Source organism: Piliocolobus tephrosceles, chromosome 18 (genome assembly GCF_002776525.5).
Source record: "Piliocolobus tephrosceles isolate RC106 chromosome 18, ASM277652v3, whole genome shotgun sequence".
NCBI lineage: Eukaryota > Metazoa > Chordata > Mammalia > Primates > Cercopithecidae > Piliocolobus > Piliocolobus tephrosceles.
In genome coordinates this window covers 54,136,085-54,153,921 of record NC_045451.1, presented here as the reverse complement: position 1 = coordinate 54,153,921, position 17,837 = coordinate 54,136,085, and the positions used below count along the sequence as shown (strand labels likewise).

At 38.0% G+C, this 17,837-nt stretch overlaps 1 protein-coding gene across 2 annotated transcripts in view; it reads right to left on the bottom strand.

The window, feature by feature from the left end:
• Positions 1 to 354: 354 nt before the first annotated feature.
• Positions 355 to 17,837, bottom strand: part of CDH2 (cadherin 2) — a 226,781-nt gene continuing 209,298 nt past the window's right edge. For both annotated transcript variants that reach the window (XM_023207748.1, XM_023207749.2), the window contains 2 exons: positions 12,824 to 12,988; positions 355 to 1,742 (listed from right to left, as the gene is read on the bottom strand). In XM_023207748.1, coding sequence (XP_023063516.1) covers positions 1,536 to 1,742; positions 12,824 to 12,988 — 372 coding nt within the window. In that variant the 3' untranslated portion in view covers positions 355 to 1,535. The remainder of the gene's footprint in view (positions 1,743 to 12,823; positions 12,989 to 17,837) is intronic.

The window sequence follows — 17,837 nt, the reverse complement described above, 5'->3', positions numbered from 1 at the left end:
TGGGAAAGGCCTATCAATCAACATAACAATTAGCTTGAGCAGAAACAAATTAAAACACGAGTTGTATTAAGAATTGACACTGCAGTTCACTGAAGATAAAGGATGTGGTTTTTCTATCACCACCAGTAGGGTCTATTCCTGAATCACTTGATGTTTTTCTTCTATGATGATGGCAAGGTCCAAAATGATTCTCTCTGCTGCACACTGTACATGGTTGCCATGCTACGCGATTCAATGGTGAATAGTGCAAGAACAAATACATACTTTTTATACTGTTGTTCTCCAGTACTTGGGATTTTTGCAACATTCAAAGCAGCTCAAGTAGAAAAGAAAAAGTTCAAACCAGTCACCAGATCCAAAATTAGCATTTTATTCAGAACGCTGGGGTCAGAGGTGTATCATTTATATTCTGGTACACAATACAGAGGCAAAGCTGTTGTCAGAAGTCTCTCCAGTTTAAAAGCTTTTTTTTCCCATTTTTTTAAAAAAACCACACACTTAGTAGTGCCAGCAGTGTCAGGCCACCCCTTTCTTTTCTTTCCTTTTTTTTTTTTTTTTTTTTGGTACAAATTATGTAAAACATTTGTGCTAAGAACTTTTCTCCCTCCCCAAACCAAAAAGAAAATAAAAAATAAAAAAATTAAAAAAAATTAAAAATTGAGTATTCTAACTACAGCTCAACAATTGAATCAAATGTCACTTTGTTTTGTAAATACTTTATCCATAACGAAAGATATAAACATGCAAAAAACCTGAATCCATAGTCCAAATAATACATACACATGTTCTGAAGTTTCTGCACTTCTCCATAGACTATGCCAATAAAACATTATGTACACATACTATTTTTACAGTGAAGTGGAAAAATACAGAAATAAAAAAGTGTACATGGATTAAGACCAAAATGTGTCTAACATTCTAGTTTATGAAAAAATTCAATTTTGCTACAAATTGGTGATATGAAAACTCCCTTTATTTGCAACCAGCTGAGTAAGTTTTAAGATTTTAGTGGAAAAAAAGAAAACTAAAGTCTAAAACTAGAAGTAATGTACATTTTCCAATCTCATGGTCTCATCCCCCAAGGTAATAAAATCGCTCCATGAGTTTTTTTTTGTTTAATTTTGTATTTTAATAAAAGCAAATGCAATGTAACAAAGGCATGTTGAAGCATATCATGGTTTAACTTACTGCTCCCACCACAAAATATTTTGTCTTTTACTTATCATTTCAGAAATCAGTACCATTAAAGCCTTAAACAGAAAACTAATTCCAATCTGAAAAAGGTACAAAAAGGCACATAAAATCCCAGTGCTTCTGTACTGTAAAATTCAAGTGTAACTGAGCTCAGTGTTTTTCCAAACAGTATGGATCACTGATATTCCCTCTGAGCCCAAATTGGTTTGCAGCCTATGCCAAAGCCTCCAGCAAGCACTGTGCTAGTAGACTACAAAGTTAAAGCCTAGCTTCTGTATGCTTTTTGGGAATATCAGTTGAAATTGTTTGTACTTGTCCAAAAACCAAGTTCACCCTGAAGTTCAGTCATCACCTCCACCATACATGTCAGCAAGTTTCTTGAACCGTGGCCCCCAGTCGTTCAGGTAATCATAGTCCTGCTCACCACCACTACTTGAGGAATTAAGGGAGCTCAAAGACCCAGCAGTGGAGCCACTGCCTTCATAGTCAAACACTAACAGGGAGTCATATGGTGGAGCTGTGGGGTCATTGTCAGCCGCTTTAAGGCCCTGCAATTTGGAAACACAAAGAATGAAAGAATTAAGAGAGGGTTACAATTTACAAAACCACAAGCAGATCCTAATGAATTCATGGGATCAAACAAACACTTGTTTGTAAATTTCCATTTACAGACCACATTTTCAACACATGGAAACTGGGGATATAACCATTTGAAAGTTAGATAAAAATTAACTTATATCTTTCCTGTGCAAAGAAACAACCCTAAGCAGTCAAGCTCAGGGAGGCCAAGACTTATGAAGGGAGGAGGTTAACTGGGTAATACGTTGGACAGGTGGCAGAAATGAATGGCCCTGCTTGAGGCAGAGAAGGAAGGATCTTAAATAACATAATATATAGAGCAGCATTGCTAGATTAAATTTAAAAAAGCACCTCACTGAAATACAAGAGACAAACAAATGAGTACCATGTGGTCCGTGTCCCTCCCTAGGCTTACAATCTAGCATAACAGGTGCTACTACTGTGTGAAGCAAATGACAAGTGACAAAACTATGAGGTCAAAGCAAAAACCATCAAGTTGTGGGGAAAAAAAAAATTCAGATCAGCATTAAGTGCTAGGAGTTCAACGAGAAAGTAGCATTGTATTTGACCTAATTTTGGAAGGACATCAAAGGAAGACTGAAGACAGGTCAGATGTGATTACTACATAAAGGGAGGTACTCACAAAATAATTTGTGAGATTAACATAATATAAAATGTGGAATTGATTGATTAATTGTAAACTGGTATTTAAAAAAGTAGGGTAACTTCTAACTTCCAAAAAATCCTAGAAATGTCATAATCCAGTATCTGTACATGGTATAAATATTGAAAAGAGGAGGACTCCTGTCAGTCTAAAATAACATGCTTGTCTGGTTCTTATAAAGAATTTTAAAAAGAAAGAAACGAGGAAATAACTACTCTCTGTCTATATTTGTAACTTTTGTAAGCAGATGCTTTGTAATATACAATTAGAGTCTCTATGCTCTGCAAAACTTCTAAGGATTTAGTATTAGGTCCTTTGGTATATTTTCTAACTTTTTTTCCCCAATTCCATTCTAGTACTCCTAGATATACTAACGTTACTAACATTAGTCTCCAAACAAACATTCCCTTTTTCCACATTCTACGTGTCAAATGCTACTTGGCTTATATGGCCTCGCCTATCTAAGACGTGTCACAGGCAGTCCTACTTGAGAGATCAAGCCTGCCAATACACATGCATTTTATGAGCGCATACATGGGTTTTTATAAGCACGTGTTCATCTATCCTTTCAAGGTTACAGAGGAGAAACAGGGAAAAAGCAAAAAAATTAAGGTCAGAATCAGTATGGTATAGTGGTTAAGAGATCACACTGTGAGATAACACCTTAGCTCTCCCCAGTACTAGCTGTGGGACCTCTGCATAACCTCATCTGCAACTGTAATCATCATTGTAAGACTATTACAAAGACCAAATGCAACAAAGGGACCCGACGGCTCACCACAGTGATGGGCACATGTAGAGCTCAATGAATATTAGTATTTTTAAAAAACTTAAGTTGAGAGAAAAATGTCCTGCCTTGGGATCTGAAAAAATAAAAAACAGTAAAGATATATTTTAAGAAACAAAATGGTAGCTACTGACTAGCATCAAAAATCAGAGAAAAAAGTACACATGACCAGTTTTCTCATCTTCAGGTACCTCTTTACTAACAGTCTTAACCATGAAATTTAGCAGTACTTTGCTACTTTTCCTCATGTCACTTTATACTATTTATACTCCAGAAAAGCCTGTGTAAAACAAAATAAAGGAGGTTTCAGCAAAATACTTTGATACATACAACATAAATAATTTTAGATGGGATTTTCTTTATCTTATTTTTAGACTAAACTACAAGGCAATTCTGCTAAGACTGAGAACCACAACCTACAATTTCTCAAAACGTGTAACTCCCTTCTGTGGTAGATTGTGTTACTGCCCTCAGTGATTCACTGCCCTTTTTCCAAACGCAGAACACACACCCACCCTCCCACAGTGCCTCTCTGGGGTCAGGGTTTACTTTCCCAACCACACTGTAAGGCTTGGCTGTCTGACTGGCTCTGGCCAACGCAGTGTAAGTAGCTGTGAAAAGTAGCCGCTTCAAGAACTCTATCTAATGTGTTTCCACCCTTCCACCAATCCTCCTTTCCCCCTCTGCCACAATGGCCTGCTCCAGATGGGAAGTTTATCTGCCTGGATCCTGAAACCAGGAAGACATATGGATCAGGAACTGAGTCACTGACAGACTACAGTTGACTTATAACTTAAGCAAGAAGTAAACCTTCATTATTATAAGCAGCAATATTTTGGAGTGGTCAGTGATTGGCGCCTTAGCTAACGAAAGCCAAAGAATGCACCTTCATTCATTTTGTTTGTGTTTATTAATTCAATTCAAGACATATTTGTTGATTATCTAGTAATATTATTGCAATGTATTCTGCTTACTGGTAGAGACACAGCTATTAATGAGCTAGATCCAATGGCTGCCCTCGTGGAGTTAATATTCACATATTAGCCTACACTCTTCTTCCTTACAAAATCTAGCAACTGCAAATTTAAGCAATAGGGATTCCCTTAGTTCAGCATTGTCTGACTTGGGGTCATACAAGTAGGCCCAAGAAGGATCTGAAGAAAAAACAAGAAAAATCAGGGAAATTCCTGATAAGGAGAATGGGTCCCTGAAAACAAATATTAAATTTTCATTATGACAACTGCGTTATAATACAGACAACAGAGACAATGGCTAAGATCACCTTGTTCAGGTCATCTGCTTTACCACAATTTAATTATTAAGTGAAAATACACACAGAGCCCTGGCCCAATCCTTATGATGTCAACACCAAACTGGAAATATGGAGAGGTTAAGACTCAAATTAGGGATAGCATTAGGAGAAATACCTAATGTAGATGATGGGGTGATGGATACAGCAAACCACCATGGCACGTGTATACCTATGTAATAAACCTGCACATTCTGCACATGTATCTCAGAACTTGAAGTATAATAGTAAAAAAAAAAATAATAGAAAAAAAAAGAATGACAAGTTTAAAAAAAAAAAAAAAGACTCAAATTAGCCCTAAAGAGTCAATGGCAAGGCCGCAAGTTTGTCTGGATTTGGAGGAGAAGAAAAGGGATGGCCTGTGTTTACTACGTCCAGGGAATAAATACAATAAGCGGTCTGGTCTTCCCTGGTGTGTTCATGGACCCCAGGACTCTTCATCAAATGGCTAAGCCACCTAATTTAATTCCTTAAAATAAATATAATGCTTGTGATAATCAACTCCCTATCCACTATTGAGTCTAAAAAATATTATTTTATTTTTTAGCTCCTGCATTGGCTTTCTGATCATCCTGGTAGTTTAGAAATCTGTTTTATTTCTGTTTTTTTTTTTTTTTTTAATTAAAGAGGTTAAGGCCATAAAATCCATTAGAGACAGACCACTGTGCTATGCTAGAGTATGGAACATTGCCTTATGTTTTAATAATTACAAAAGGGCAAAATCACTGTACTTTTTCAAGAGTTCTTAGGCAAGCCAGCTTTCTATGCAGGTTAGGTACTTTAAATCCCTTCCACTTGGATAGCACTGAGTTTCATCTGAGAATAAAATATGACTCTTCTGAACGAGGTATTATATAAACTCTTGGTAATATTTTGGTAATTCTAAAAAGATTGCACTGAAGTCCTAAGAAACTGACAGTAACAGGCACGAAATCTGAGTGAATGTACAGAAGAAATCCAGTGGGCAACAGAACCTTCTGGTTCTCCCTTATGGGATTCCTTTATTCTTGGATGTGAACATTATTTCACAGGATGTACTGTTACCAAATTTACAAACTAACCGCCTGTGTTTCTCTAGGTTTGACTAAATTTAGCAAAGTATCCTCTTGTTCCACCTTTCCTGGAGAGGTAGATCTTGAATTCTGAATAAAGCTGAACTATTTTCTAAAGACTGAGGCTTCTTCTCTGCAGAGAGAGCTTGGCTCTGGCTGAATTCTTGCTGAGCTTGTATTTATAGACTTCTGATCCCAGGCTTTATGGGCGGAGACATGCTTTTATGAGGATAAAACCCCACATTATGCAGTGAGGAACACATGAGGGATGTAAAAGAAAAGAGGTCTTACTGTTTCCTTTACATTCTTTCTTCTACAGTCCTAGTGCCACTGCTTTAGTGCAGGTCATCAATACATCCTGTCTGGACCAGACAAAAAGCCTGCCTAACCGGTCTTCCTGTCTACAGCACTATTCTAGCTTCTTTCCTACAAACCACAGATTTCTCTCTCAAACATTATTTGATATCACTCTTGCAAGTTAAGACCTCTGACTGCTCTCTCTGACTCCTTCCAAATGAAAGAGTTCCCCCAGCAATGGGCAAAATGGTTTTTAATTGGTGCATGAACACTTTAAAACAATTATTTAAAACTCTTTAGAAAGCATTCAGTGAACCAAGACTGTTTACCCACCTTTTCTGTTTCAGCTACTCTCAGCTCCAGCAACCACAACTGAATTACGCACCCCCAAAGGGAATCCCCCCAAACCCCAAAGCATCATGTTCTGGTGCACTTCTATGTTGTTTATTCATTTTTTTTGAATTACACTTCTTATATTTTTTATTTGATTAATATCCATCCATCCATCCATCCATCCATCCATCCATCCATCCATCCATCCATCCAAAAGTTCATTAAAAATATCACTTCTACTGCACAGATCTTTTTTCCCCAGCCATGACTAGGAGTCATTTCTGTGGTCTCTTTGGTCCCCTCTACTTTTTTATTTTTTATTTTTAGAGACAGGGTCTCACTCTGTACTCCAGACTGTAGTGCAGTGGTACAATCATGGCTCACTGCAGCCTTGACCCTCCTGGGCTCAGGTGATCCTCCCACCTCAGCCTCCTGAGTAGCTAGGACTACAGACACATGCCAACATGCTCAGCTAATTTTTGCATTTTTTGTAGAGAGGGTTTTTTGTCTTGTTGTTCAAGTGGGTCTCAAACTCCTGGGCTCAAGCGATCTGCCTGCCTCAGCCTCCCAAAGTGCTGGGATTACAGGTGTGAGCTACTGTGCCCAGCCTCATCTACTTATATCATCTTGTTTGGAAAACAGTAGATTGTGACATCCCTTTCTACAGAGGCTGTTTTATATTCACATCTCGCTGTCCAACACATTGCCTGACATTCCACAGGTATTCTATAAGGTAACTATTCATTGTTGTCCTGGGCATAGTTTTTCCTGCTCAGCATCCTCTTCATATTTATATCCACTCCTTTCAGAAAAAGCTAGAATCTAGATTTAAGACATATGTGGATATAAAAGTACACCATGTTTACATTACAGTATAACTGAATATATCAAGGCCAACATTACTACCCCTCTTTCTGGGAATTTCATTTTACTTAAAGTAATTTTTGATGCAGAAGAAGTGGATTTTTAATTGTTTTCTTACAATTAGAGAACAGTAGAAAGTCTTTTACTCCTAAAAGGTAATTTACCTGTAATAGTTACTAATATGACATCAATAATATATTTTTACTATGTGACAAGCAGTATACCAAGCACATTACAAAGATAATCTCATTTACTTCTCACTGCAGTCTTAAAAGGAGGTTCTATTACTATTCCCATTTTACAAATAAGAAAACTGAAAAGGTTAAAAAAAAGGATCTCGACCTTGTACAAGGTAACAGAGCTGTTAGGTGAGATGGCTAGATTTGAACTTACACAAATGTCCAACTTCTATAAGACCAGAATGAGATATTTTAAAAAAGAGAAATCAAATTAAATTAATAGGAGAAAAAGACAAGCTTTTTTTTTTTTTTTTTTTTGAGTTGGAGTCTCGCTCTGTCACCCAGGCTGGAGTGCAGTGGCACGATTTCGGCTCACTGCATGTTCCGCCTCCGAGGTTCACGCCATTCTCCTACCTCAGCCTCCCTATAGCTGGGACTACAGGCACCACCATGCCGGCTAATTTTTTTTTTTTTTTCATTTTTTTTTTAGTACAGACGGGGTTTCACTGTGTTAGCCAGAATGGTCTCAATCTCCTGACCTTGTGATCCGCCTGCCTCAGCCTCCCAGAGTGCTGGGATTACAGATGTGAATCACCGCATTTCAAGTAAGTTGTAAGAAGCTTCCAAAAGTTTTAAACAATATTAACAAAAAGGTGGTCTTGTAACAGAATTATTCACTTGATTTTTATACTTTTGAGTAGAGAAATAAACTTCATATACTATTGAACACATATATACACACATAATAAACATTTTTATATGTATATATGTGTATATGTGCATGTGTGCACACACAATGATGGTGTTTGACTTTATCCCCACCCAAATCTTATCTTCCCTAGTTCCCATAATCCCTACATGTAAGAGTTCCCTAGTTCCCATAATCCCCATATGTTTTGAGAGGGACCCAGTGGGAGGTAACTGAATCACGGGGGCGGTTACCCCCATGCTGCCGCTCTCACGATAGTGCCTTCTCATGAGATCTGATGGTTTTATAAGGGGCTTTTCTCCCTTTGCTGGGCACTTCTCTATCCTGCCGCCATGTGAGGAAGTATGTGTCTGCTTTCCCTTCTGGCAAGATTGTTAAGTTTCCTGAGGCTTTCCCAGCCCTGTGGAAATGTGAGTTGATTAAACCTCTTTCCTTTGTAAATTACCAGGCTTGGCAGTTTTTCATAGCAGCGTGAGAACAGAAAAATACACATATATATAAAGAAGTGTATTTCTTTTTACAAAGACATACACAGGATTGGTATTAGTAAAATTATTGGAGGCATGTTAATATCTAACTTTTGGGCTGAGATTAACTGAATCTGTTTGAACTTTTCACTCTTTGAAGGTCATGTTTAAAAACTCACAACAGAATTAAATTCTGCAGTGGAAATTCAAAAACATATGACTTATTTTACTCTGCCTACCACACTGGAAATAAGTTATCATTTTTGAGATTCAAGGCAACATTCATTCCTTATTTAAATAAACTAGAAAATGTTCTCATGAGCTTTCTTATTCCTTACATCTATAAAAGCACTCCAATTATAATCATCACTATATTATTCTTCCTTTGGAACATTTGGTGCTCTGCTAAATCAAATAAGACCTGCAGATAAATACATTTGTGTGCCTTTTAAATATTTTTATAAAATGTGCTTGAGTTCTTTCTAGGTGCTTTCAACTGTTTTAAAACTCTACAAGTATTCATTTTTGTCTGTACAGTAAATGAAGACACTGAACAAGTCTTAACATGTATCTTGGATGAAAGAGTCTAGATGGTATTTTGGAGAGTTATTACTGGCTTAGGCCTTCTGACTTACATTAGACTTTCATCTCCCTTAAAAGTCCCACAGAACTGACCATCATCTCCTTAAAACTATCGTTTTGATTGTTTTCTATTATACCTTACCTCCTTAGATTTTCTGTCTCCAACTCTAGGGGCATTTCTAGGTGAATATATTTGGTTCCTCCTCTCCTCCACATTTCTCTATCTTGTAATCACATTCAAATTCATGGATTTGGGCCAGGTGTGGCTCATACCTGTAATCACAGCGCTTTGGGAGGTTGAGGATGGAGGATGGCTTGAGCCCAGGAGGTTGAGGCTGCAGTTTGTTATGACTGTGCCACTGCACTCCAGCCTGGGCAACAGAGAGAGACCCTGTCTCTTAAAACACACACACACACACACACACACACACACACACACACACACACACACTCTCTCTCTCTCTCTCTCTCTCTCTCTCGGATTTAGTTGCCATTTTCGGAATGATTTCCAAATTGGATCCTTTCATCCATTCACTTGTTCACCAAATCATTGTGCCCCATACTGCCCCTCCAGGGAGAAGCCCGTCTCCCCTCCCCTGGAACACAGAAGGGCTCGGCGGGAGGCAGGATGGAACCATGGGATCCGTGATCTGAGGGAGGTGAGTTCTGGATACCATGGGATGCCAGTGGATGGTGCCTAACCCATATTCTGTATGCCTGACCTTTCCTGGGTTGGTAAATACTTAATGAAGTTCCCCCAACGCTAGAAAAATGGGGAAGGGAATTCTAGACAGGAAGAACATCAGATGGACACCAGCATGAAACTGTAAGCTGAGATCGTGAATGACAAGTAAAGTTCTCTGTAGACAGCCTGCAAGATTCTGGGTGGTGAGGGCCTTGAGATGAAGTTGGAAAGCCAGTAAGAGCCGGACAGAATTGGCCTCCTATGCGTGGAAAATAAGGCTTCGGATGCTGGCACGTTTGCATTGCACAAATATTGTGCTAGCAACAAAGCAGGGTATACACACAAGGAGAATTGATGTCTAATTTATGCTTTTATCTATATATTACTTGCACAGTTATGTTACACACACAGACATTTGATAGTGATTTGCTGAATGGATGATCTTACACTGAGCTCAAGATGCTTTCACAATGAGCCATTTTTCACATATGCAGACAATCTTCAAATTATGAAGAGATTGTAATCTGGATGTCAATTTGCAGTCAGTTGCTTGGAACAACGTTTTTCATATAAGTAATCACACCTGTTCGTTAATGGTCTCCAGCCATAACAAACTGTGTACCTGAGCACTGTTCAGGAGAAAGAAAATTCCAAATGGAAATTCCCATTATAACTCCTTCTACTGTGGCTGAGAAGGGTTGGGTAAGTGAAACTTATTGACTAGATGCTCTTTTCTATCTATTGAAGAAGTCAATAGATAGAAATAGATAGTCACTGTTAAAACAAAGAACAACAAAAAAATCAATGACCATAGACATAGACAAACACAAACACACACAGAAAGTACACACTTAAACATAAACTCAGAATTTGAATGGAATCTGACAAGTAGGACGGAAGGCTCCAGACTCAGTATCTGTTGAATCTCAATCAGATGAAAAGTGGGTGGTGCCTATAGCATCATGCCCTACACATTAGCCAGAGTGCATACTCAAATGCCTGAAAATGACAATAATCTAAGAGGTAGGTAACATACTAGATGTTTCAGTTATGAAAACATGAATAAGAACAGTGCTTGTCCTGGAGAGAACTCACATGCTGAGTGGGAGAAATAAATACTGACAGTTACACTCCAGCTGGTGAGGGCTATGACCTGAGGGGCAGCTTGTTACCCCTTCCCAGAGGCATCAAGGAAAGCCTCACAGAGAAATGTTTCAAGCTGAATCCTGAAGGCGAAGTGGGAGTCCTGCAGATGGCCAAGCAGGTAAGGGCTTTGCTGAAGTTACAGTATATTCCAAAGTGTGATGCTTTTGAGGAACTGCAAATAGTTCAGTGGGGCTGCAGCACAGAAGGGAAAAGTGGAGAAGTGAGGGGTAGAAGAAGGTAGGAATCAGATGAGGAACAGCCTTATAAATAAACCTTACTGTTTGATCTTTAGCACTGAGAAAAGAAGAGCATCAGGGATGGAAAGAAATCACACAGAATACTGATACTTCAGGGACAGGCAGAAATATTTGGTAAGGACTTGTTAAATTATACTTAAGGCAGAATTCTGGCTTCAAAAAAGTATGGTTCCAGCTGGGCACAGTGGCTTATGCCTGTCATCCCAGCACACTGGAAGTCTGAGGCAGGGGGATCATTTGAGCCCAGGAGTTCAAGACCAGCCTGGGAAACAGGCTGGTGAGACCCTGTCTTTACAAAAATAAAAATTAAAAAAAAAATTTTTAAGTCCAGTTCCTAAACCTACAGTCAAAAGATTCACTATATCTCGAATTGACAACAATCAGAGTTAACTCAACAATTTCTTACGATGACAAACACAAAATGAGAAATAAAATCATTAGGCACTCTTACATTTTTCTAAAAGATCTAGGCATATATGTATACATTTCTGCAAATTATCCTAACTGGATCTATATATAACTAAGAGCTGGCAAAGTCAGGACATATTTCTGTGGATAGAGGGAGTTACTGGCATTCTGTTGCTTTTGCTTTCTATGTGTTTTTAAATCATGTCAACTACAAATTAACCTTATTACCTATCTAGCAGAAATGAATACGTATGTTCAGAAGGCAGCATATATCTTAGGAATAGAAAGTAATGGATAGTTATAGAGACAGGCAACTATTCCAATTTTGTTTTAAAACTTTTCTACAAGCAATAAGTATATCTAAAAATCGAATGTAGATTATGTTTAATATTATATGAATTTTGAGGAAGCCCAGGATACAAGAGTCTTATCAGCCTATGACTGAAGGCCGTATACAACAGATGCGTTCCACTTTGTAACGCACTGAGACCTATTCTGATCTTGGAGACACCAATGATACGACCAGAAAACAGGAGTTCTGCCACATATTCACAATCAACATCGATATGTATTGTTCTCTTATATTCACAATACAAATTCAAAAGAATTATAGTAAGACTACAGACATGATCAGAAGATGCAGCATAAATCATTGAACTTCAAAACTTAAATATTAAATGTAACAGAACTCTTGGTCAGTAATAAAAGAATGTCACAATAATTTTGACAGTGAAAATCATATCTGTTATATGCAACAGAGAAGTAGCTTTCTTTTACAGAAGCTCTTAAAACTCCTCGACTAGACAAGTATTTAAATCACTTACATAATATTTAATTTAGCTCTTCCAACTAATCTCTTTTGATGGAGTCATTGGGCAGGCACTGAATTCTCATGATTTGTAGGATTCAAAGGTTACAGTGTGAGGAAAATTAAAGTGAACTACTGTTATATTTATTAATGCTAACAAATGAAATCAGAATGCATTATAATATTGTTAGTCTCTTTATTACTTGTAATCAAGGGGAAAAAAATCCTTGGAGACAGTGTGACTAATTCTGATAACATATGATGTATGTCATTTTACAAATGCAGAATCTTAATTGATAGATCTCTTTGTGATTGATCAAAGCAATTACATTTGTTATTTGTCAACGAAGTCACATTTGCTTTTACACGAAGATAAACTTCAGAAACAAAAGTATGTTTTAGCGAACTATATAGCTGTATTCCAAGCAATCTGTGGCCTACACAGATCTAACTATTAGTATGAAATGAAAACTCTTATAGAGAAAACGAGTCTCTCTCTGTACCTCATTAATGAAGTCCCCGATGTCTCCAGGGTGTGGGGCTGCCGATCGGACTGGATACTGGGGCTCGGCATGGATGGGTCTTTCATCCATTCGTCGGATTCCCACAGGCTTGATGGCATCAGGCTCCACAGTGTCAGGCTGCTGCAGCTGGCTCAAGTCGTAGTCCTGCAAAAAGACAAAATCAAAAACCGATGGGAGATGGGCACAGAGATAGAAAATTACAACCTTGCTTTTTAAACACATACTCAGAACACAGAGAAATGAGGAAAATTTAACATAATGGAAAAGTTGCCACTATGAGTTTTTCATGTTATGATTAAATATTTCTTTCACACAGCTCTTTCTTCTGTGCTTTTCATTTCTACAGTCTGTGCTCCATCTGCTTTACAGTGTTCCTCATCAGTTTCCAATGAAAAACAGCAGTGTGATAAGGTCTCACTATAAAACAACTAAGAAACCAACTAGACAATATAGTTGTACCATACAAGTAAAGGGGCTAACTTACTGTCTTTAATATTTTTTTAAAATGAGGGTGGTTATTTTTCCTTTTCCCTAAAGGAAGGCATTAGTTCATCAAGGTTTCAAGCCACCCTCTTTCCTCCCTCTCTCCCTTCTGAAGTCTAGAGCAGAGGTCAGAAAACTATGATCTCCAGGCCCAGTGTGACCTATGGCCTATTTTTCTCTAAGACTAGCTTTTACGTTTTTAAAAAGTTACTTAAAATAAAAATGACAAAGAAAAATGTGCTACAAGGAATATATGTGGCCTACAAAACCTAAATTATTTACTATCTGGCCCCACTGAGGCAAAGTTTGCTGACCTCTGGTTTAGAGGTGTTAGGCCAGAGAGAGCGTGGATTTTCTTCCAATTCTGCCTTGTGGGAATGTCCTGGAAAAACAGTCTGTCCACTTTCAGAGAGGCAAAGTACAACTTGTAAAGAAGGATGCTCTGGCCATAGGTTGGGCCCTCAGAACTATTTTTAGCTCAGGCATCAGACAGTTGGACAGGAATGTATAAAGAAACAGACTACAATGTAGAAATACATCCACATTTTAGGTTTGGGTAACTACTTGGTAGTTTTCAAACCTCTGAATTCTGGTGATATAAAATGTCGTATCCCCAGCTTACCCAACATTCTCCCATTTCAAAACTGACATTTGCAGAAAGCATAGATTTACTTATACTTTATTCTTAGTTTAGCCTTCATCTCTGTCTGAAACTAGCTTTTAAAACCTTTTGCAGTTATCTCTATGGAGACTTTGATTTATTCGACAGTTGAACATTTACCATGTTTTGGCAATGGTCTAGGTGTCTTATATATGTTCACTCATTTCATCCTTAGTACATGTGATATTAAGTTTTATTATCTCCACTTAAGAGACGAGAAAACTAAGTTTCAAATACCCCAAGTCAGTCACATATGGTCCCAGATCTATTAAGAAATAGATTCTGATTCCAAGCGCATTAGATTCCAAAGCCTGGCTCTCTTCACAGTCATCTATGAGTAAATCAAGACTGAGTTACAAGGTTGGATTTAAAGGTAAGGAACTAGATAAATGAGTTTTGAGGGACAGGAATGTGAAGAATGCTTACAATAACAAGGAGACAAAAGGAAGGAAAAGGTCAGTAACCTTCATACTCACTATGGGCCAGGTACTAAACCAGGCTCTTGATAAGTGTTTTCTCACTATCAATGCTGTTTAACAAACCCATGAAGAATGTTTTATTATCATCTTTTTAGATGAAGAAACAGGTTGAGTAACTTGCTCAAGGTCACACAGCTAGTATAAGACTAAAATGAGAATCAAAACCATGAGTGTCTGACTTCATAGCACCTGATTTAAAATTTATCTCTATGCTAATTGGGACACTCGGATCCTGGCAACACTCTCCCTGAATGTCTCCTTATCAAGAACTTCAGCTGACAGGTGACGGCATTCACATACCCTGATGGAAAAACTCCTCCTCTTAGGTGTGTGCAATGTGATGTGGAAAGTGAGGTAGGTACAGAGACTCTGAACCCGCCAGAGTGGGATGTATATTTGGTGTATTACAAACTATAAAATGTTCAGGGGGAAACTGGCTTTAGCTCTGAACCATCTATGGGCTGGCGACAAAGCACCACTTTGGAAGAGTCCATAGCAGGAGCAAAGGCATCAGAATGCTGCTTTCTCTTGTCAGGATGGAGTATTTCAAATCATCCATACAAAACTTGAGAAAAAACACCTTGATCTTGCATAAATGTGCTCCATTTTCAATTTTATAGAATTTGAGTTATTTACAGAATATCTCAGAAAAGTCCCTCAATGATGTAACAGATGTGAAAGCCCTTGAAATGTTATCCTTAATGTTATACATGATAAAAAGAGGGATTTATTCCATAGCACTTTGGGAGGCCAAGGCAGGAGGATCATAAGGTCAGGAGTTCGAGACCAGCCTGGCCAATGTGGTGAAACCCCATCTCTACTAAAATATACACAAATCAGCCGGACGTGGTGGTGGGTGCCTGTAGTCCCAGCTACTTGGGAGGCTGAGGCAGGAGAAACGCTTGAACACGGAGGGAGGCGGAAGTTGCAGTGAGCCAAGATTGCACCACTGAACTCCAGCCCGGGTGACAGATAGAGACTGTCTAAAAGGAGGAAAAAAAAAAGAAAAAAAAAAAAAAAAAGAGGGATTTATTCAGAGAAATTTGTAACTACCAAGCACAATAGAGTGGGGTGAACTGTAAGTATGTGCTCTTATTCAATTACCAAAGCTGTCCCTAAAACAGGGGAAAATAGATGGCAAGTATATTGATGACAGTTAATTAATGTTTTTACCCTAAGGGCGAAAAATGTTTTATTGGAAGTCTAAATTACACAAAAATAGGTAATTGACTCTTACATTTAAGTACTGTCTTTTACCTGGCAACATATTCTTTGATGGTCCTGGATATATTACATAATAGCTTCAGGGTGACAAATATAAGAATAGAGCGGAATTTCTTTCATTATAACTGGAGATAAAAGAGGCATGTGGGCTTTACTCATGCTACTCCCTATCTGGGAAGAGCCACTCTACTCTGACTTCTTCTATAACTCCCAGTGTATCCAGAGGTTGCAAATAAAATTGCATTTTGATTAGCTAGTAGAATTTTAAACATATTCAAATAGGTCACCAACATTTAGACATAGGGGTATCTCACCTGAGAATAACAAGATCTGGCAAAAGAGATCTTACATTCTGACAACAATTTGCTACCGCTGAGAGCAGCTGTCCCCTCTGGACAAGGAAAGGATATCCTCCTAACCTGCTTCATTCATGAATGCGTATATAACATACAAAATAGCAAATAATTTACAGTTCTTTATCTTTCTTTTGATAGCTTTTTCCTACTGTCTTAAGAACCAGAGAGCAGGAAGAGTCTTAAAGCTTCTGTGGTCTTGCTCAGACCTTTGGACTATCAATGTGTCAGGCTCACAGAAAATGCTCACTAAAAAAAGAGTGTTGAATATAATCTCAGTGATGATATTTATGCCAGATATCAAAGGAGCAGCTAATTCAAGAAATGTGACTTGGATCACATTACACACTATAGTCATAATTTATGATGTGAAGGGAGAGAAAGACCCCCTGGTCCCACTGCTGAGAATCATTGCCATGGTGAATCTACCCCATAATGACGGAAACCTGTTAAATTCCTCCACGGTGATGGTGTCCAAAAAGATGCAGAAAATCACTGGTTTAGAGGAAGTTAGACACTAGGTTAAAATATACGGCTTAGAGTATCTCTGTGATGGCTTCTCCTTATCTATGCAAATATGGGATATAAAAATCTGATGATGGCAGGGAGCATGTGGAAGTGTCCTCTGGTCACAGGGATGGGCTCTTCTGTTGACGTCTATCTGTGTTGTATGGCAAAAGTCCTGACCTGACAGTCTAATTTTAGACCTTTTGATAAAAAACCCTCCCTAATTATACATCTTTACAATCCCATAATGATATACATAAACACACAAATGACAACATGTAGGATGAGAATTATAAGGAGACTCACAAAGACCAAAAATCTTCTCAATGTCATTGGGTTCATGGCCTTACTCCTGAAGATTATAAACAATCCAAAAAGACATCTTTATTTGGTTCCTAAAACTCTAGACAAAGAGTGGGTCTGAAAATTCTCTTATGATTGCCAACCTTTACAATGTTAACTTCCCAAAGAAATTTAACTTTCAAATGAAGGCCAAGAAAAATCTCTTTTTTAATTCATTTTAATGTTTGGAATGTGTGTTAATTGGCAATCATAATTAAAAGTAGGCATAGAATTTGGGTTCTGATAATATTAACATTGCAAGTAACTTAAAATTTTTTTGGTCTATGATTTAAAATGTCTTAAAGGTGACACAGTTCTGGGGCAGTTAGAAGTTAGCATGACTCGCAATGATTTATAATTAGTTTGGAAAATGATACAACACGTTTAACTCAGAGCATTTGGTTATGCTACAATAAAATAAAACGCTGCATCAGTATCAACTGAAATCCTAGAATCCCAGGCAAATATTTCCAAAAACTACACTGCATGTAGAATCTATAGAATTATACAGTTAGCCCATTTCAGGCAGTAATGCAAACACTCATTTACCATCCCACCAGTATATATGGAATGCCTACTGGGTGCCAGATGTCATTTTCAGGTCTGAGAGCAAGCAAACAAGCAAGCAACCTTTATGTGGTCCTCATCATCTGTCAGGAATTCCGTTAGGTGCCTTCTCATGTGGTATTGCATATAATACAAACAAAAACCCTTCTAAGTGGGTGTTATTGTTCCCACTCTATTGATTACTGTAGCTCAGGAGGTTAATGATTTGACCAAGGGTCACAGACTCACTTAAGCATGTCAAAGGATAACACAGAGCCCACCAGGGCAAGCAAAATAAATAATCAAAAAGCTGCATCTTTTTGTCACTTGCCAGTGAAGAAATGCACCAAAGAGTTTACTGACGAGGAAAACATCTGGGGTTTGAAGTGCTGGGAGGG